At 40.6% G+C, this 21,422-nt stretch overlaps 1 protein-coding gene across 5 annotated transcripts in view; it reads left to right on the forward strand.

Annotated features, from left to right (window-relative positions):
• macrod2 (mono-ADP ribosylhydrolase 2) overlaps positions 1 to 21,422 on the forward strand; it is a 442,811-nt gene that overhangs the window by 411,901 nt on the left and 9,488 nt on the right. The window contains exons 10-15 of one of the 5 annotated variants that reach the window (XM_028603086.1): positions 2,079 to 2,117; positions 3,776 to 3,826; positions 9,340 to 9,378; positions 9,782 to 9,829; positions 11,171 to 11,311; positions 11,951 to 12,019. In XM_028603086.1, coding sequence (XP_028458887.1) covers positions 2,079 to 2,117; positions 3,776 to 3,826; positions 9,340 to 9,378; positions 9,782 to 9,829; positions 11,171 to 11,311; positions 11,951 to 12,019 — 387 coding nt within the window. The remainder of the gene's footprint in view (positions 1 to 2,078; positions 2,118 to 3,775; positions 3,827 to 9,339; positions 9,379 to 9,781; positions 9,830 to 11,170; positions 11,312 to 11,950; positions 12,020 to 21,422) is intronic. The other 4 variants (XM_028603087.1, XM_028603089.1, XM_028603088.1 and 1 more) reach the window with 4 other exon arrangements.

Below are 21,422 nucleotides of genomic sequence, written 5' to 3' on the forward strand. Positions count from 1 at the left end.
TGCAGCCCTTCGGGCCCGCCGGTACCCTGCAACTGCCTCCGAGTCCTCCGGGATAACATATCCCGGAAAGACTCCTTCTTCAGTCGGACGGCTTCCCTGACCACCGTTGTCCACCACGGTGTTCGTGGGTTACCGCCCCTTGAGGCACCTAAGACCCTAAGACCACAGCTCCTCGCTGCAGCTTCAGCAATGGAAACTTTGAACATTGTCCACTCGGGTTCAATGCCCCCAGCCTCCACAGGGATGCACGAAAAGCTCCGCCGGAGGTGTGAGTTGAAAGTCTGTTGGACAGGGGCCTCCTCCAGACGTTCCCAATTTACCCGCACTACACGTTTGGGCTTACCAGGTCTGTCCAGAGTCTTCCCCCACCCTCTGACCCAACTCACCACCAGATGGTGATCGGTTGACAGCTCTGCCCCTCTCTTCACCCGAGTGTCCAAAACATACGGCCTCAGATCAGATGAAACGATTATGAAATCGATCATTGACCTTCGGCCTAGGGTGCTCTGGTACCAGGTACACTTATGAGCATCCCTATGTTCGAACATGGTGTTCGTTATAGACAATCCATGACTAGCACAGAAGTCCAACAACAAACAATTAGACAATTAGTGATATAGTTAATTAGCACACAGAAATGACAGTGGCATTTATCCTCTCATCGAACCCTCAGGAAAAAAAGAGAAAATAATTTCTCTCATCTGTTTCATATCATGATAGTTTTGGTTAATCAAGAATACCTTGTGTGAAGCTGCAATTGTGTTTTCTTTACCCCTAGAAATAAATAAAGGTGTCATATATTGTTATTCCAGTCACATACATATCCTGTGCTGACAGCAGTGTTGAGCAGTGGCAATAATGTTATAGCATGTGGCAGTAGCTGGTACACCCCATGTTTCCATTCTTGCACTATTGTTATACTTTATCAGTGGGCCATCCTTTGTTTCCCCAAGCAGGGTTAGATTAATGCACTGTACCCTTTTATTCAGTGTTATACAAAAGAAAAGTCTGTCGCTGGATCCACAGGGAGCTCTGATGGTTACACTTCTACAGAACAGATGACAACAGCCTTTCATCAAAGCTAACGCTTTCTTTTTCTTGTTAACCGCAGTGCAATCATTGCTCAGACTCGTTCACAGCCTTACACACACACACACACACACACACACACATATGTATAGTCATATAGTATATTCACATCATACGCTTGCCCTCACACATACTCCATCCAGATGAACCATGCATAATAACACACAAGCTCACACATACTATACAGTGGCTTGACTCAAAGAATGTTGCATGCTGAGATCTGAGTGCGTGTGTTCGTAGGATGGGAGCCGGGATCCGTGAGCAGGCATCCACAGTTGCTCTCTCCCTGTCTCTCCCTCGGCAGTTCCTCCCTCTGCAGCATCCAACGTCTCCTTCTCATCTCCCTCTGTGCAACTCAACTCATCCACCCAGAAATACCTTTAGTTGTCTTAGTCTGTCTCACACAATAGACGTATAGAGAAAAGAAGAGAAAATCAAAGTTTTTTTTATTAAAAGGTGCAGTTGTCCGCTCCAGCCTGTAGTCCTTGTAATTTGAGGAAATAGGAGGTTTTGTGTAATTTATGCTGAGCCTACCAGTATAGGTTTAATTGAAAACGAATGTCTCATGAATGTGGACCCCCCACCCTAAACACACACCCACATACGCAGTCATTTGGTGTAATAACTCACTAGATCCAAGGCCGTCTGGTGGGGGAATTCAGGGAGGCTGTGAAGGGTTGTTGGTAAGATTTCAGAGCATGGCGGCTGGTGTGGAAGAAGGAGGGTAAAGAGTTTCAACAACCAGCTTTTGAACATGTGAATGGGATGGGGTTTTGCTTTTAGTACCAAAAGAAAAATCATATTGCAATCACATATTGAGAAAACACTGCAGGTTTTAGTTTCATAGTTTGACTGATCTAAGCAGACACAGAGTATGGCATTAAAATACTGTGTTCTAACATTATAATCAAGGAGACGTTGTGATGACACACTGTATCGTACATTATGAAATAGCATGGTTTGACATGCTGTCTTTTCCCCCCTGCCAGACAATGACACAGAGGTTGCAGAGGAGCAGCTGAAAGAAGGTGAATGACAGAATATTTCATGGTTGCCTTTTTACCTTAACACCTCCATTAAAGCACACAGAGGCTGAGTGAGTGGCGTAGCTTGAACTGGTGACAGTGATTTGCTAGGTTTTATGCAGCACATGAAATTGAATGTTTATTCATTTGGTGACGAGTTGGATCCCAGGCCTGACACATCGCAGTTAAAAATACTTCATGTCAGGTACATTACATTACAAGAGCTTATATCCTCAGCTAATTCCCAACACCGTTCTCTTCATCCGGCTTACAGGCACAATGCCTTTAGACCACCGAAAGCGAGTGACAAAAAAACAGAAGAGCAACATCCCTCCGCAGAATGCACCAGGCGCTGGCACAAACACAACTGTTAGCGCATAATGCTTTTATCACCGCACCATCTTGGCACACGGCCTGAAACTCCCAGATACTGCTTATCGGGATAAACTATTGACATTTGTCTGTGTACTGATGTCCTGAATACGCAATAGCTCAAACAGAATGCCTCATGGAAGTGTCTATATTGTTCGAATAGCAGGAATAATAGAATTTAGCAGCAATTCCTTATTTTTATTCTTATGCAATGTCCTGCCTTTAGCAGTTTTCTCCAAGGTACAGTAGGTCTTAGAAAGCCCCCGTTGGCAAGCTTTCTTTACGAGTACAATGGGGATTCAAAGCATGGGCTTGCCAGATATTACTGCTGTGTCCCTCGAAGACGTCATAGTGCACATGCAACCAACTAAGCAGAGAGCAATGTTAGTTTTACCGACTATAGAAGGAAGTCTTCAGATTACTGTAGATGTAGAACCCAGGGTGCTATCAAAATGTTTTTCCTCTAAAAGTTACCCCCATGATTTGCCAATTACACGCATCTGTGTTTTCAATGAGATTCCATTTTGGGTGAAGATAAAAGGGCTGTTTTATAAGTGCACTGTAAAATGTGATATTCCAGAGTGAAACAATGTGCACGTAATGGCTAACTCATAAAGGCTGAGAGGAACTGCATTCGAGAGTTTGTACTATGGTTAAGGGCCTGAGCGAATAGGTTATTTTCTGTTGCGTTCCTCAGCAGCTATTTTACATTGCATACTCTATAATAACATAGCACCAGACTATATCAAGCCAACTGCAATAACCCCTTATAATTCCTAGCTCTGTTGTATTATCATGCCAGTCCTGCCCCGGTCCAGTTTGGCCTTGTTTGATGGGCCTCTTCGCCAGTGCCTCGGACTGGCCTTTTATTCTGCTCCATCAGCCAGAGTTTGAATCAGTGAAGTCTGGAGCTTCTTCAAAGGTTCGAATGACTACCATTCTCTCTTGGAATGGTGCTTTTATCTCAGACTGCGCTCTGGAGTTGGTCTCAAAGCCTCACATTCTTTCCTTTCTCTCCCACAGGAGTCATTTTGTTTTTTGTCAGACAGGTTTAAAACAAAACAGTGTAAGAGCTCTTGTAGCATGGTCAGCCATGGCAGGATGGCCAAGTTAGAATAATCACTGCTACGATGAGTGAGGCTTGCCAAACGTCTTTTATTTACAACATCTCTTATCTAACAGTTCCAATTGACAAGATGTCACGCCCTTCCCATCCTGATGGTGTTGGGGGGATAACGACGTGTCACTCCCCCGTCTGTATATCACCATTTATTTCTGTTTATTTATAGATAACACATCCACGAAATCCACAACCAAGGAAGAGAGTGAAGACAGTAGAGGTAAGCCTATTTGTGTGTGTGTGTGTGTGTGTGTGTGTGTGTGTGTGTGTGTGTGTGTGTGTGTGTGTGTGTGTGTGTGTGTGTGTTTGTTTTTTATTCTAATTTTATAAATGATTACTGCATTTTTTTTAGTAAGTTTTGAGTTTAAAATAACATGAATGGTAGGGGAAACATTGTACATTGATATGTGTTTACATAATAATTTGTTTGGCGTGTATGAAGTAATGCAGTGTGTTCTTGGTCGATTGCTCGCTCTCTGGTGCCAAGTTCCTCTTTGGGGAAATGAATACAAGATGAAGCTTGGTCTTTTTTAAAAGAATGTTTTCTTAGAGGCAAACTTGTTTAAGAAGCCATTATCTGGCTATTCTGCAGTTTCAGCCCCTTTGGATGTGTAATATTGAAACAGTTATAGGCTTCTCCGATACGATGGACCAAAGATAATTAGATTCCTACACTGGAGGGTGTTAGTAGGCAATTAAAATCGTACACCATTCATTTGTCTTCAAGACTTAAGATAGCAGTCATGGTTGTTTTCTTTGGGGAAACTGGTCCTCAGCTGATCGTAAGAGGCTGGACTGGATCGTGCACACACTTTAAGGGCATCAATACATTCTGTGTTGTGAAACAAAGCACAATAATTCATTTCTCCCTGCCTATTCAACATACCTTTCCCTAATCCAAAGCAGTAATTCAATATGATTCACAAATTCAATCATCAGCATTAGGAGGGCATAAGTATTTTGTAATAATCTTTATAAATCCTAATTTATCAGGCCCGGCAGCTTAATAGTAACTAATCCATTCACAAAAGGCCTTGGCACAGCTTTCTAGCATGGGAACACTCAGTCCTTGAGACAACCTCTCTCACAGGAAAGGAATGAAATAATTTTGTACTGCCTGCACTGTTAAGGTTAGGTCTGGTTCGATGTAGCACATAGGAAGGATTAATCATAGAAACACTCAGATGTCAAGATAGCACAGAGTAGAGGAAATACAAGCCCCAAAAAACGACTGTCAGCTATGTGAGACGGACATTATAAGATGCTCGAGTCTCATACACCTCTGTACGTTTGAACAAAAACACAATATATTTTACCATCTTGTCTATAGAGCCAGCAAAGCAGGTCACCTATTTGGTGTAGTCAATATGTGGAGCACTTTTTTAGAATAAATTACACTGCAGCACAGTTGGTGGAGTGTATCTGTCAATATGCCTCAGTGTGATCCATCACACCCATCACACTCCTCAGGGGATTCACTCTTCTCAGTCCATTGGTCAGACGTGAGGGTTTTTTAGCCATGGCACTGATGAAGAGAAAGCATTAAGGCTTTCTCCACTGTTGTTCAATGATAAATACACTGGTTAGTGGACTGAAGGTAAGTATAGGGCTGCTCTGCCCCACACACAACAACTGCAACTTTGCACGAGTAAAATGCTTTTTCAGCCTCGGTGGACTGGACGAAGAAGACAGTAAAAAGCATACAATTGACGCAAACACACAACTGTAAAATATATTTCTATTTCGTATAGGTTTCGCCGTCTAAGAGCTGTTGCTATCGGCTTCATCCCTTTGCGCATGCGCAGTCGTGAAGATTTCTTTCGCGCCCTTTGTGCTATGCACGGGCCTCTATTACGTCCACAGTTACTGTATATTACAACGACGAAACTATAGTTATAGATTAGTAGATTTGTCTTCAGCGACAAGCAGTATGAAGACTTCCACTTCCAGCGTTGTTCGCCTGTGTACCGGTTGCCGGACCTGCTACATCCTGTCCACGGATCTCCAACCAAAGCTGTGGAGGCTTGCCTCGGGCCCGTCCATGCCCGACTGCCGCTAGCCCCGCAGGCCTCCTGCCAGTTCTGCGCTCGATATATATATAGCTGTATAAATCATATTACTGAATAAACATCAGAGAACATCAAAACACATCTCACATTTTACTGTATGTTACAGTGTTTTATGATTTTTTTTATTTATTTTTATCTTATTCTATTCTCTAAGTGTTGATATACTCTTTTATTGCTTTTATTGCTTTGTTTCTTGTGATCTTTTCTATGCAACTCATGTCTCAAATCTCTAATGAATTTCCTACTTTCATGAGACTTCAAATTTAAAGTGCTTTATAAATGAAGTTCTAATTATATTTACTTTAGGACAAACACAACGTGGGAGTTGTTCAGATTTGCAAAACAATATTTCAACTCTTCTTCAAAAGAGGCCAACACGCAATCCCTCGTCAACTACAAATAACCCCCCGAAGTGTATTTACAAAAAAGGGTCACAGATTAACTGTGTGTATGTGTGTGTATGTTTGTGTGATGAGCTGTGTTGTGATGTAATCCACATGAAACATAGGCACACAGCATGCAGATGCTGCGAGCTATAGAAAGAAAAAGAGAGAGAAAGGGTGGGTGAGACACAGAGGCGAATGCTGGCACAGAGGTCCAGGGTGGAGTATAGTGTCTTTAGAGCACACCTGAGTTGGCAAGCAGCCCCACAGTGTCTATTATTTGATATCAGAATGGTATTAGTGAGATTAGTGGATGTCACAGGGCACAGTAAAATGTGAACATTGAGCCAGAAATCAATGCCTGGCTGGGTCTGTTTGCCTGGCATGCTTGAGCTTTCTGGGAAAGACCCGAGGAAGAGACGGGGAGATGGGGAGCGATGGCACGGAGCGTGGATAGACTTGCAGATTAATAACACCATGTGTGGACAGACAGTTAGCCTCTCAATGGGATGCCATCTCTTACACCGTGGCACCCCGTCAAGCATAGCTCACAAACACACTCACACTTTGCTTGCCACACACACACATTTCATGTGCAAAAGGTCTTTGAATGACAGCTGTTGGTCATCTCGGAGCCCTTTTTCCTTTACACGTCTCATGAATTTTTCAAGCTCCCCTTTTTTTTTAATCTTTTTTGTCCTTTGCTTCAGTTGGCTTTAATGGAAGCAAAAGGAGTCAGGGCTGGGGGGATGAGATAGAGCATAGCCAGGGTGTGTGTGTGTGCCAGTTAACTTGTTCACATTTCTATTCAGTCCTAAATATATGACATGCTGCTTTTACTTCCTTGGAAATATCGTCTGTAGTTGATGTTTACTCAATGGCCATACAAGTAGGACACACAGGGATGGTTTCATATCAGCAACTAAATAAATAGTTTATGTACTTGTGATACTGTACTTCTGAATCTGATGTTGACATAAATAAATCATTAAAGTGTGTGAGACTAACATTTTATCCAAGAAAATACTACAGCGCTGTCGATCATTCAACACGAGTGCAAGATTGCCTTTTAGTCACTTTATTTCTGAAAAGGGAATTCATGGGAGTATTGACACTAAAAGTCTTGAGGTGTGGACTGGGGTCTTTCCATGTAAAGTATGTTAGACCCCTGACTCACAGTGAAGACAGTGAGTATTGGGAAGGAAGGCTGTGACAATGCTGCCACCTGCTGTTTGGAGCACATGAGTGAGCGGCCTGGTGGAGGTGCTGGTTGGGTTTTATTCTTTGTGAGAGAGACGGTGTTCTAATTGATCTTAACTTGGAGCCATTATAAATCACATCTGCCCTACATAGAAGCTTTTGTTGTCTCGTTTGTGTTTGTGTATGTGTGTGTTTATCCACAATCTGTCCCTTAGCATCCTTTATCACAAATTGAATACTGTTCCATTTAAGCCCAATACGAATGATCAAATAACAGGGAGGAAATTACATTCAGCCTTTTGTCGTATCTGATATATTGTGGTTTGGGATCACTTTAGACGGATACAACAGCCATGCATACTTTTTAAATGCAAAAGAAAGGTTTTAGGGTGACCTCATGGCCAGCGAGGATTTCATCCTCCCCCTGTCTGTGGCTACATCTCAAAATGCCAGTTATGATTAACAGAAAGGATTGCCATCTACTGTGTGTCACCAGCATTCTAAATGATGGACAGAGGCACTTGAGTAAAACATGCAGCACTGGTAGAACTGGCCTTTTCCCCATTTAATAGAGGCTGGCATTTTTATTGTTCTGAGTGCAGGGCAAAATTGCATAGATATGAAAAAATGGTTTCTCTCTACAGCTTGTTAAAAAAGCAATTATAGAAGCTGCACAATAGCCATTGTAGAACATGTTCCCTTATTGGTGTCATGGCTTTCATTTACTCAATTTGTCCCAAATGTCATTTGTGTATGTGTGTCTGTGTGTGTCTGTGTGTCTGTCTGTGTGCGTGTGTGCGTGCGGGAGAAAAGGGGTGAGCAGGGTGGGGGTAAGAGATATGATGTAGGGATTAGTTGTTTTATGTCACTACTGAAATCTGCCTTTTGTGCATACATTGGACACATTTTGTCATGGTGTTGGACACTGGGTAGGTAGCTATAGTTGGGCAGATGCTGTCATTAAAGTTGGTGGTTGATTATCAAGAATGACGTCTATATGTAAAGTAATATGTGTAGAAAACCTGCCCTCCTATACGTTTTTTTCATGGATCAGATGAAACATATTTTTGAGTATAGTGTTTTATAGTATCATAATGATACTATAGTACTACTATTCACTATACTACACTATGCTGTCATAGTGATACTATAGTACTACTATTCACTATCCTACACTATACTATCATAGTGATACTGTTTTTTAATCATGATGGCTAAAATTGTATTTGGCCAATACCAATTAAATTTGTTCATGACCAAATATCTGCACAACTAGTGACATTCCCATGAGCCTGAGCTGTACTTTGTGTTTGTCAGAACCCGATTTGTACCTAAAACCCAATCAGTTCAGGTCCTATCCCCTGACCAATGGGCTATCCTGACCCTAACTGTTCAACGGCAACGACTAACCTCAACCGTCTACAGTACAAACATGCGTAGAACGGATCGGGTTTCTGGTACAGATCGGGCACACACAGTGTTCAATGCAAAGTAGCTAAAGTTAGCATGCTATCACACTAAACTAAGATGGTGAACATGGTAAACATTATAATGTTCTCTATTAACATCAATATGTTAGCATCGTCACTGTATGCATGTTGTATGCTAACATTAGCATTTAGCACAAAGCACTGCTGTGCCTTATTACAGCCTGACAGAGCATGCTGTACTCTTAGTCTGGTTTGATAAGTACCTGCTGTTACACATTTATAAGCCTATAACAACTGAATTGCAAAGCCGGCTTTTTCAAAGACTAGCAAAGCTAACAAATTACCAATTATATTTCTAACAAAATAAGCAGTTTTTAGCGAGTGCATGAGTAGGTTTCCTTACCAATAACCTGGACAGAAAAGCCCATTATTAACCCTCTATGTAAAAAACCCATTGTGAAAGTGAGGCTAGAGAAACAGGAGCTAGGAAGGAGGTAGGCCTAACCGTTTTAAAATGTGATGCCAGCTCTCACAAGATTAATCCTTTGCCTATAGATGAACAGTTTGTGATCATTAGTATGACTGGTAGCTTTGTTTTTCAAATTTGAATGGCTTGTGTTTGGCTGATGATTCCTTTCCCTCCCTTTTCAGGTAAAGAGGAAATAGGTGATGAAGAAGAGGATGACGATGGTAATGTAGCTCTACGGACCATTAACACATGTTCTGAGCCCCTCGGCTCTACCAGTGCTTCTTGATGTCATTTGTCATCAAAAATTGAATTTTCTATTCGTTCCAATTCAGTCTTTCCATTCTCTGTGCCACCACTCCAATGCAAAAAAGTCCTATTATCACAGTAGCTTGAAACAAAGAAATCCTTCAATTATGTATGGTTTTAGAAGTGACATTCTTTTCCCTTCTTTTTTGTCACTTAATTTATGCATGTCTTTGTGGCTCCATTGCTCTCATACTGCAGTACAAAGACAATGCTGCACAAAGAGATGGAATAAAAAGGCTTTTTGAGGTGATATCCAAAGCCAAGTCAACTCAACTCCAGGCACTAACACTGAACTCCAATGTTTTCCACTCTTTCTAGATGCTGCTGCGGGAAATACAGATGTGGAGATGCCGAGTCAAAACCTAGGTATAATACAGTTACATCCAAGGCTCAAGCGTGGACAGGGTGTGATTTTGTGTTATTGTCGATTATTGCCACTACTCTACCCATCACTCACTGAGTGGGAAGGAGCGCACATTGATCTGACTCTTATGATGGGAACTGTACGAACTGACCACGTGCAGCTCATTGCTCTGATTTTCACTTCAGCTCAAGTTTGATTAACAATCTAACCTGATCAGTCTTGTTAGCAACAGAGGAATAACTAGTATACAAAGAACAGACCCTGAGACTGATGTGTTTTGTTGTGCTGACAGTAAGAGCCTTAAGTGAATTTTGTGTGTGTGTGTGTGTGTGTGCGCGCGCGTGCGCTTGCGTGCGTGCGTGTGTTTTTTTTTTTTTTTTACAGAGAGGCAACCATTAACTTAGAGCAAGAACCATGTGTCTTACTCGAACTATCCTCTGTGTTGCTGGTATATAATTAAGATTCTGCATTTGCATACTGGCAGTGTGTAGCGCCTTGTCTCTCTTCTGTTTTTGTGTTATTCAAATCTCATCCCATTGACCAAGATTTGACAGATAGAGCCTCTCTGAACATGAATTTTGTAGATATTCTATGAGGGAGTTATACCAAATGCAGCCCTGGGATGCTTTCCATAACCTGAGACATGTAATTACTTTCTCGTGAGACACAAACAGAGAGGTAGGAGCTAGATATACGGTTAAAAACAACACCTTCAGACTAATTCAGCCGAAAATACAGCAGCTGCATCATTCTTGTCTGTGTGTGTGTGTGTGTGTGTGTGTGTGTGTGTGTGTGTGTGTGTGTGTGTGTGTGTGTGTGTGTGTGTGTGTGTGTGTGTGTGTGTGTGTGTGTGTGTGTGTGTGTGTGTGTGCGTGTGTGTGTGCGTGTGTGCATTGCAGGTGAAAATCAGAGACCACAGATCAATGTTATTTAATAATGTGGCCTTGGTTGCTTTACAAAATATAACCTTTGCACACAGACCTTTTATTAGCACATTTATTTACCATTAGTATGCTTCTCTGTTATTCTTTTTACACACAAATTTTATTTATCTGCCACGACATCTTTTAGCACAAGGACTAACTAGCTTATACAGCCTAAAACAAGCACTTTTTCTTAAGAAAGGTTCTTTTGTAGTTTCTGAGTTTTCCTTTCTTTCCTGTGCCTTTCAAACTGAAAAAGGTGTAAAACTGTTTCTGAGAGATTTCTGTCAGCAATCATGATGTATGGGCTGGTTTTCTGCCATGTGTTACAGGATTTAATGTGAAACCTTTGATTCCCTATGCCTTAATTAATCCTTTAAAATGTACTTATTTTTTATATGTCAATGTGTGTGCCTCCAGATGAAAATTTAGGAAACGAGGACCCGAATCAAGAAAAGGATAAAGATGAAAAAGAAAACCAAGATGAAGATGTAGGAATTGACGACAACGAAGAGAGCGATAAAGACAAAGGCAACGAGAAAGATGAAGATAAAGACAATGGTGTGTTCTTCAGGGTGCATGCGTTTGTTTTATCCTTTTACATAAAAAACTGAACTACACAGGTTGTCAGTCAAAAAAGGTTCAGGGGATGGTCTGATTTCCTGATAGTAATTGTATTTTATCACTGTATGCAGCAAAATATCCACGGGGCACTGCTGCAGACAGATATGAATCAGTCAGTTAAATGCATGAAACCCCAACGGCTGACATAATGACAGCATAACAAAATGGAAATATAAATGTTTACATTTTTCGTTTACCAGCAGTCTAAAATTACAAGGTTTGGAGATGGAACACTACAAATGCACAATAAGGGTGTTATTATTTCTTACAGTCAGTGGTTGAATCTATGCAAATTCATCTCTCAGCACAGAATGAGCAGAACCAAGTCAAGAGGTATTGGCTTAGATTTTGTGCAGTATTACAGATTGGACATACAATATTCTAATACTGGACAGTCATAGTCCACAGCACGTACTCACACTAACCATACTAACACGTACACATATAAACCAAACTGATTTTATTGAAGACATGGCAGGTCAAGCTTCTTTTTTGTAGACACGTAGGTACAATCACCTGTCTGCAAAGACACTGATGTAGTGTGACAAACATCACAGCTTTGCTTCCTTTTTCCAGCAGAGGAAGAGCAGCCTGCTGCAAAGGCAGAAGATGACGACACAGCAAAGTCCACTGTGGATATGGAAGGTAAGGTTTGCTTGGATTTGATTTGATATGATTTGATTTGACCTGATTGAGAGTCTGACTGACTGACTTTCTATCAATGTGATTTTCTCGTCCAGTCTGGTGTATTTGTATACTTGTGTATTGAATTATTGTGGTCAGCGATGTTTTTGTTGTCTGCTATTCATCAAACTAGTTTTCCCCTGGAATCAATCTCAGCCTATCTAAGATCTACTTCACTTACGTAAAATCACTTTGTACGTGACGTTTTAGGAATTGCAGGGGGCCTCAGGCGGTATCGCACATCTCTGGAAGCCATGATGCTGAAGGAGGTGCTGAAGACATGTAATCACAGCAGATAAAGAAATTAACACCAACTATAATAGCTGTATGAAATAAGCATTGTTCTTTTCTGGGCAGAATAGCTGGCAGTGTTCAATATTTTTTATGGTCAACAAATCGCTTTAAAAGTGTTGTGTGCGTATCCAAATACTGCTTATTCCTCTGTGCCATACACCTCCATTGTTTACTATTAATAGCACTCAATGAGTCAAACCATTGCACTGGGTGGCCTGTTCCTTCATGAACATGAGCACTGTAGTTTATTTAGAGTCAATTACACATACACCAACCAGCTTTTGTAGGATTTGCATCAAATGTGTGTTGATCCACAGCTGAAAATAGTGTCCAACAAATACACTATTTTCTCCTGTAATATTTGTTTAAAACTAAAGTGCCCAGGGGTCTCATTTATAAAACTGTGCGTAGGATCCTTACTATAAGTGTAGTTACGCCCAAAACCCCAAAATGGCGTACGCCAAAAAAAAGTCAGATTTATAAAACCGTGTGTACGCACACCTGTAAGCAATGTTCCCTTTATAAATCAGAGATTACCTACAAGTGTGCGTACTTGGATCAGCCAATTATCCCGCCCTGTACACGCCCATTTTTAACCATAAATAGTCAATGCAAAGCACCTCGTGAATGCTGATCAGTATATGAATGACACTGGCAGTTGTTACACCGAATCATGATGACGGGCGGAGAAAAAGCAAAAAACTTGTCAGACGTTCAGGAATTGCTGCAAATTGAATTATAGTTTCAGCTTGTTCTTGCACAGTGTATGGAACCCTGATTTATAGACTACATATATTAATAATAAGTCCAAAACGGCAGGCATTACGACACTCAGGGACAGCTTTGATATACCAGACCTATATAATAAGATTTAACAGAACTATATATTAAAAAGACAGATATTTAGTTTTCTGCAGCTATCCAATGGTAGGGTATATGATGCTATCCTGTATTCCATGCAGTGGGGCCATCCCCTCCTCTTGCGCTTCTGTAGCGGACAATGTGACGGCGAGACAGCACCAGTTACTCTCAAAATTTGTTCTTAATATTTAATATTAAGAACAAATTTTTATTAAGATTTGAGTTGGAGGTGTTTATGGAACAGTTATCACTCAGTACAAGCGCAAATAACACTGCTGGATTTCATCTTCATGGTAACGTGGATGATATGGAGTGAAATAACGTGCGTGAGGCATCAATACTAGAAAATATTAAGAGTAATCTACTTCCCATTTACTCTCTGCAGTCTGACTTCAGTTCACCACCTCACCATCTGTGTCGCCAATTCCTTTTTTGTCTCCAAAATGTGCGTACGCATGGGTCAGAGTTTGCGTGGAGGACCGCACATTCGCCTGTCAAGTTTGTTTTTTTATAAATCGTGGGAAGTGGCGTACGCACATTTTCAGCCCCGTTTTGTACGCCACGTTTATAAATGAGAAAAAAATTGGCTCGAGGCTCAGTGGCACTGACAGGCCAGAGAAGTCAGAAAATATTGAGAGACGGACTTACACATTGTTGTTTTTGACAATAAGAAAAATATTGCTAATCTCTCTCTGTTTTAGCCAGGTTTGCTATATAATTAGCCTCTTGTTATGCTTCAGCCAGCCATTTTGTTTGGATCAAACTACTTTTTCTGCGTTGCTCTCATTTATGTTCGTTCATTGACCACATAGGATAATCTGTCTTTATCCCCATCTTTCTCTGGCTCACATTGTCACTGATTAAGGGTATTCTCTGGAGAAGTAAAGGGTTAGATTTGCCACCCCTCTCCCACCACTGCAACTAACACAAAGGTCTGAGTCACTCCCTCACCTGCATTTCACTTTCTTTTTGACTGACATTCAATTAATTTAGGGTGGGAGTGAACATTCCAGATAGATCTCTCTGAGATAGCCTTCTCCATCCTCTCTGAAAAGCCATTGGAATACGTCCTACAAACACTACAGGCTTTCCATCACTGGAAAGCTTCACTCCAGCCTGTTGATTGTGTCTTGCCTGAGCCAGCCATTGTCTGTCCCTGTCTAGGGTTACCATGGGCAAACAGGGGTGTTATTCCTGATTGCAGGCAGATTACATTTTGTATAGATTGTGTGTATATATATATATATATATATATGGCTTTAGACTGTGTGCAGAATCAAACTGTCTTGGATATTGAATCTCATGCAGGCCAACACAGCCCAGCTTAGCCACGTGTAACCAGCTATTCACAGGACAAAACCAAATGATTCCCGAGCCAATACCTTTTATTAAAAATAATAACTGTAATCAGGCTGCCTGCTCATGGCCAGAGGTTAGATCTGCTTAGGAGTAATAAAATGCCTCATAATGATATGAGGAATGAACCAAACAATTTGAGGACAGCTGAATATGAGGTTATTACGCACACCTTCTTGTCCTTTGACCTATTTGTTAATCAGTGACACCTCCTGTATGACTGTTTAAACTCTGTAGGATGTGTTATAGTCAGACATGTCATTACACAGTAGGGCTGGTCTGAATACCATTTTTTGAGCTTCAAAGCTTCGGTAGTAATGAGCATCGAATATTCGAAGCTTCGGAGAGAGGGGGCTGAACATATTATTATCTCTAATAAAGGCAGGAATCTCTATGTGTCTGTCTGTTTGTTTGCATGTTGATTATTTTGAGAACCTTTCATCCAAACGACTTCACAAAGGAGTGCAGTGTCATATTTGGTGCAATATAGATAGACAGGCCAGACGCGTTCAGAATTAATAAACTTTTAACCTCTCAAGGTTCCCCCCCCCGTCAACGGGACACTTTGTGACTGGGGCATTGCTGTAACCTCGATACAACTTCCAATCATGAGCGTTTTTATAACTTTAAAGCCTTAAATCTTCAAAATATACAGCCATGTACACAACTGTTACAAAGTAAAAGAAAATAAAACAACTCAGCCGTAATCTGCGCCGCCGAGAGTGCATGCATACCTGTTGTCGTTGTCCTGTCAGCAACAAAGTGGTATTTTGACCAAAACTTGATTTTCATAAATCCCCAAGAGTCCAAGGAAATGTAATATCCAAGCTTTATATTCCAAAACGATCTCTTCGCCTCACAATGTTGAAGTTTCTGGCCTAATCACAACGGAAAAACGGGAAACCATTCCAAATTTCCATTTCCGCACTTATTATCGCCGCTAGCTTCTCTGCCCAGCTTGCTAAATACTCAAAGTGGGCATCATCGTGTACCGACAGTCTCTTCTTCTTCTTGTTTGTAGTTTATTGGCGGTTGGCAAACCAACTTAAATGTGCATTACTGCCACCAACTGGACTGGAGTGTGAACGAGAGATAAATGCAGAAAATAAATAAACCAAAAAAAAAAAAAACAGTATTCAAATGTCAAATTTTAAAATCGAATACCAACCCAATTTACATATGCATTAGGTGGGTCAACCACAATTCAATAATGCAATTTGCATTTTTACCACTAGCATGGGCATTCTCTGGCAATATTAATATTAAAATGCAAAAGCCTTTTGACATTTGATTTTTAAAGACTGCTTTATGGTTGACAATATTTAAATGTGAAAATGGAAAAGCATTGCATCCAATTGCAATCACATTTCAATTAAGGTTGGGCAATATGTAAAAAATTTCTGTCAGCCCAACAACCGGTGATTGCAGGTTTATCATATAAATGGTAGAATGATAAGTTGTGATAAAAGTGTTAAAATGAATACATTTTAAATTAAATTAAAGTATTCAACATCCATCATCCATCCATCCATCTATCTTCATCCGCTTATCCGGGGTTGGGTCGCGGGGGCAGCAGCTCCAGCAGGGGACCCCAAACTTCCCTTTTCCGAGCCACATTAACCAGCTCCGACTAGAGAATCCCGAGGCGTTCCCAGGCCAGGTTGGAGATATAATTCCTCCACCTATTCCTGGGTCTTCCCCGAGACCTCCTCCCAGCTGGACGTGCCTGGAACACCTCCCTAGGTAGGCGCACATGGGGCATCCTTACGAGATGCCCAAACCACCTTGTAGTGCGGTGGGCTGGGGATCTCATCGCTGCTCTTTGCAGATGATGTGGTCCTGATGGCATCATCGGCCTGTGACCTTCAGCACTCACTGGATTGGTTCGCAGCCGAGTGTGAAGCGGCTGGAATGAGGATCAGCACCTCTAAATCGGAGGCCATGGTTCTCAGCAGGAAACCGATGGAGTGCCTACTCCTGGTAGGGAATGAGTCCTTACCCCAAGTGAAGGAGTTGAAATACCTTGTGCTCTTGTTCGTGAGTCAGGGGACAATGGAGCGGGAGATTGGTCGAAGAATCGTCCCAGCAGGGGCGGTATTACATTCAATTTATCACACCATTGTGACAAGCTCTCAATCTACCCATCAGTTTTCGTTCCTACCCTCACCTATGGTCAGACTATTCAACAATTTGCATTTTATATTCCATTTTATTACTATAACTGTCATCCATTATTACACTTGAATAAAGTTAGGTCTATGTGTTTTTATTTTTATGTTAGTAACATTAATTAGCTAGCTTTGCTTATATCATTAGCAAGAGTTTACCTCAATCAAACAAAATTGCGGCATCCGCCGATGGATTCTCTCACATTGGAAAGCTCCGCAATATCCTTCACTTTTTAATGCTTTTCCATTTTCACATTTGAATTAACATTTAAATATTGTCAACCATAAAACAGGATTAGTCTTTGAAAATGAAAATGCAAAAGCAATTTTACATTTCATTTTCAAATTGTCAGATAATGTGCATAAAGGTAAATGAAAATTAAAATGTAAATTATTTCATTTTAATTTCAATTGTGCCTTAAATGATGCATCTAAAATGTTAACATTTCAATATCGCCAAACATTAAAGCGGAGTTGTCTTTTAAAATGAAATGCCAAATGGCGTTTCCATTTTAATATTGTCAGAGAATGCCAATGCTTTTAGTAAAAATGAAAATGCATACATTATTGAATTTTAATTGTCACCCAATTAATACCTAAGTGGGAAATTAAAATGCTATTGTGAGATTACATTTTTATTTAAATGTAGTCCACCAAATGCTTCCATACACGTGCGTCAGCGATATCTGTTGACAGCCTGCTCTTTTCACATAGCTCAGTATTTCACATATGAAAGTGTTTATCACAGCTTAGCATCTCACTCCCAGCTCAGTCACACAAAATAATACAAAGCCTTGTTTTATTCATTTTCACTCTCATCATCATTATAACTTGTTCATGTAAGAATCTATTCAGTTTACACACATCCCCTTGTATTAGATAAAAATGTAGGATACTGCACACAGGACATTTGCTGATGTCTTAACACTTCATATTACCAAACTATGCCATATGTTGTTTACATTGCAGGCCTGTTCCTACAGATATGCAGTTTTTTTGTTCTTAGCTCTACAAATGACTTCAATTTAATGCAATTGTATAAGCAACCAAGACCCATATGATTAAAACAGTATGTAACAAATATTATATTCTGGGGATTTTTGCTCTCTGGAATATCCGTGTGGAGATATGCAAGAGGTAGAGGACAGATTTAGTATTTTAAATTAGGCTCCACAAAATGAATCCTATGCATTAAATATCTCCCTGCACAGACAATGAGATTCTCAGTCTGATATTTGGGATTTTATAAAGGTTCCCCAAATTGAATCTGAATCCAAGCAGCCTTTATTTATGAATATTCATAACATACTTTGGAAATGGAGGCTACATTGTTATTGTGTTTGAAACATCTATTCAGCAAGCCTTGTTCTGGTGACTTGTGAGGGTGGGCACCCACTTCAGTAAGCTCATGGAACATCCATAGATTAAAATAAGACTGTCTTTGCCTAAAGCTAGGAATAAATACATCGGAGTTGTGAATAGAAATTGTTTTTCCTTCATGCATGTATGATTCTCCTAAAGGAGTCGATAGCTATCGTCTCCAAAGGTACGATTTAATGGCTGCACAGATTCAATGCCATCGAGTGAACAGCAGCTCATCCTTCTTTCCAATCACACTTTAATCTAGTTTCGCCTGTAAAGTATTTGCATGTCATGCAATGCACCAACACAAACCTGAATAAGGTGGGCAAGACTGTTTTGTGATAGTATTTCCTATTACACTGCCAGTCAGTTTAGCATGTGCCTATTATCGACACTGACTTTTTTTTAAATGTGACCAAAAGACTGCGCTGTTCCTACAATTCTGCTCGTCATTATATGCCTAAATATAAGGCACATTCAAACCTTGCAATCGAGGGAGCTTAAATGTTTTATATATTTTTCCGCCTTTAACAAAGCTGGCCTCTGGCTGACTGGGATGAAAGCAGCTTCTTGAGTATGAAAGGATGCTACAGAGAGTTCTTTTGATGGGGGGACTTTACCTAAGCATGGCTGGGTGCAGATCAGACCGACTGTAATGGCACACTAAAGCCAGGCAGGAGGGGCCCTGCAGGGGAGGAGGAGAGAAAGAGGATGGGGAGACAGACAGACCCAGCAGGCCATCACAACAATCTAAGTCTCAACACAGCAGATACAATACACCATTACATCAGCCCAGAGGCTGTTGGAGCTGACATTCCCACTGCTCATTTCTCCCTTGATTTTTCTTTGTTTCCTTTTCAATCCTTAGACCTGTTGTGTTGTCAAAAAAAAACATCACATGAACACTAGTAAACTCTACTTCATACTCATTATCAACGTTTTTTAACTTGTTTATGGGAACTTTATTATCTAGATTTTATGACTTTCTATCTCCAAATGTTTTTGTCCTATGGTGGCCAGGATGTTATAAGTATAGATGGGTGCGGAGTGCTTTATTTAGTGCTGTGACTTTGCCACAACCGCTTGCAGCTCACTGTATGTGAGACTCTGAGCAGAAAGCCAAGCTGCATCTGTAAGTGCCATATGGTGCCCAAAACCCACATGCACCTTGTAAGATCCACAAACAATATAAAAAAAATGCATCAAAATGGGAGGTGCAACAAATCCCCTTCTAACAACTATAATAATTGGTGTTATTCTCTTGTTTGTGAATGTTATTTAGGGGATGTTATGGATTTCTATGTATTTTACTCCCTCTGTGATACAGCTTGAGTTTAACAGAACTACAAGCTGACACAAATGGCTCTTCTGAAATCCAGCAGACTTGCCATTGGCAATATCAAGGTGCATACAAAACTATTACAGCACAGTGACCCTGTGTGGTCGCTCTTTTGTGTTAAAGCATCAAGTACAAAGAGTGGAATTTCTTAGTAATCCATTGCAAATCAAAAGAGAGCTTTTTCTTCTTTTTAACAGCTTCAATAATTTATTCCAGAATTAATTGGTATATTCCTCTCAGAATTTGTTGTTGCTGAAGTGTGCTTTGCATTCATGTTCCTTCGTTTTAGCAAAAAAGGATTTGAAGCTTGTTTAATTGGTTGTGTTGTGACCTTTTGTCTTTGCCTTTTGTGAACAATGGCATACTGGTGATGTAAATCTAATTCTGGAGAGCAATGCAATCTTTCCTGTGGAAAGAGTTGTCAGCACACAATTAACTTTTGGCATAACATTGTATACTGTAACACTGAGTGGCTCCTCAGGGAGCAAGCTGCCACTGGCTAAAGACATTAGGCTATACTTGTGTTTTATAGCTTCATACACTGACTGTGAAAGTCCAGGAACAGCAGCTACACCAATCGCAGCCCTGCTGAGGCATTTTGTGCGAGCGCCGTGTAGACCAACCACAGTCTTATCTGTATCCGTATTAAAGGAGCTTTTAACTCTTTGCCATCATTCCACAGCACTCTCCATCAGTTTGTAATTTCTTATTGCCTTATTGATGAGAAATACAGAACTTTGGTCATTTAGCTGGAGATAGGGAATAGACCAACAATGTGCACAGTGTTTATTATGTTGGTTACCTATGGCCCAGAGGCCTACCTCAAAGAGAGAGGGCCTCACCTAATGGACTACAAGGGACACACTTTTTCTGTCCTCCTTTGAAGCTCCTTTTTTTTAAAAGCTCTCTTATCCAGTCAACTGAACAGAGTGAGAATTTGTCTGCCAGCAGAGAAGCAACATGTGTCTTTGAAAAGTCTCAAACACATTTGAATCTCCATCACACATCCTTTAAACACACACACACACACACACACACACACACACACACACACACACACACACACACACACACACACACACACACACACACACACACACACACACAGACGCTGAGTGATGAGTGATCTCTGTATGGGTTGCCTGTCTCCTAGAGGCAGTGAGGGAGATTTAATGGTAGAGCTACTTGAGTTAGATACAGGAGTAAACCCCAGTGAGATACTGAATGGTCTTCAAGACTCAAACATGCCACTTGGGATTTTAAGTCTTTAACCCTTTGGAAAAATGCTAGTATTTTTTAGATATTGACCCCTTTCTCACACTTCAAGTTCACTCAGAATGCAGAGAGGGTATGATGCAATAAGATACAATACAACATATTAGAGCTGCAATATTTAGTCAATCATTTTGATTGCCGCTAAATTAATTAGCAACTATTTTGATAAAATACAGTATTAATCATTAATTATTAAAGCCTTTTTAAGCAAGAAATGTCAAATATTTGATGGTTCCACCTTCTCAAATGTGAGAGTTTGCTCCCTTGACAATATTCCAACAGAATATTTTGGGAGTTTGTACTGTTGGTTTGATCGAATAATTGAACCAAATAGTGGGCAAATTCATCAATAACAAAAATAAGGGTTAGTTGCTGCCCTAATGATATGATACTGTTCAGTATATTACTTCATATGATTAGGAAATGATACATAAGAATAAGTCAGAACAGTAAACAGTTAATTTGACAACATTGGGCAAAGAAACAGCAACCAGCAGTAAAATAAATGTCTTCATTTGCTATAATTACATCCCTATTAGTCCCTTGCTACTCCGCTGACACAATACTTGGTGCTTCTGCTGAGGTTTACCAATCAAGCTGCTCTCTTGCTGACCTTTCAGTGATAGACAGCTGCTCTGCCAGGGCTCCTGGTTTTCACTGCAGTCTAGACGAGCACTTTGATTATATTGACCAGTCCGATCTATGATCT

This window comes from Perca flavescens, chromosome 17, assembly GCF_004354835.1.
Source record: "Perca flavescens isolate YP-PL-M2 chromosome 17, PFLA_1.0, whole genome shotgun sequence".
In the NCBI taxonomy this organism is placed as follows: domain Eukaryota; kingdom Metazoa; phylum Chordata; class Actinopteri; order Perciformes; family Percidae; genus Perca; species Perca flavescens.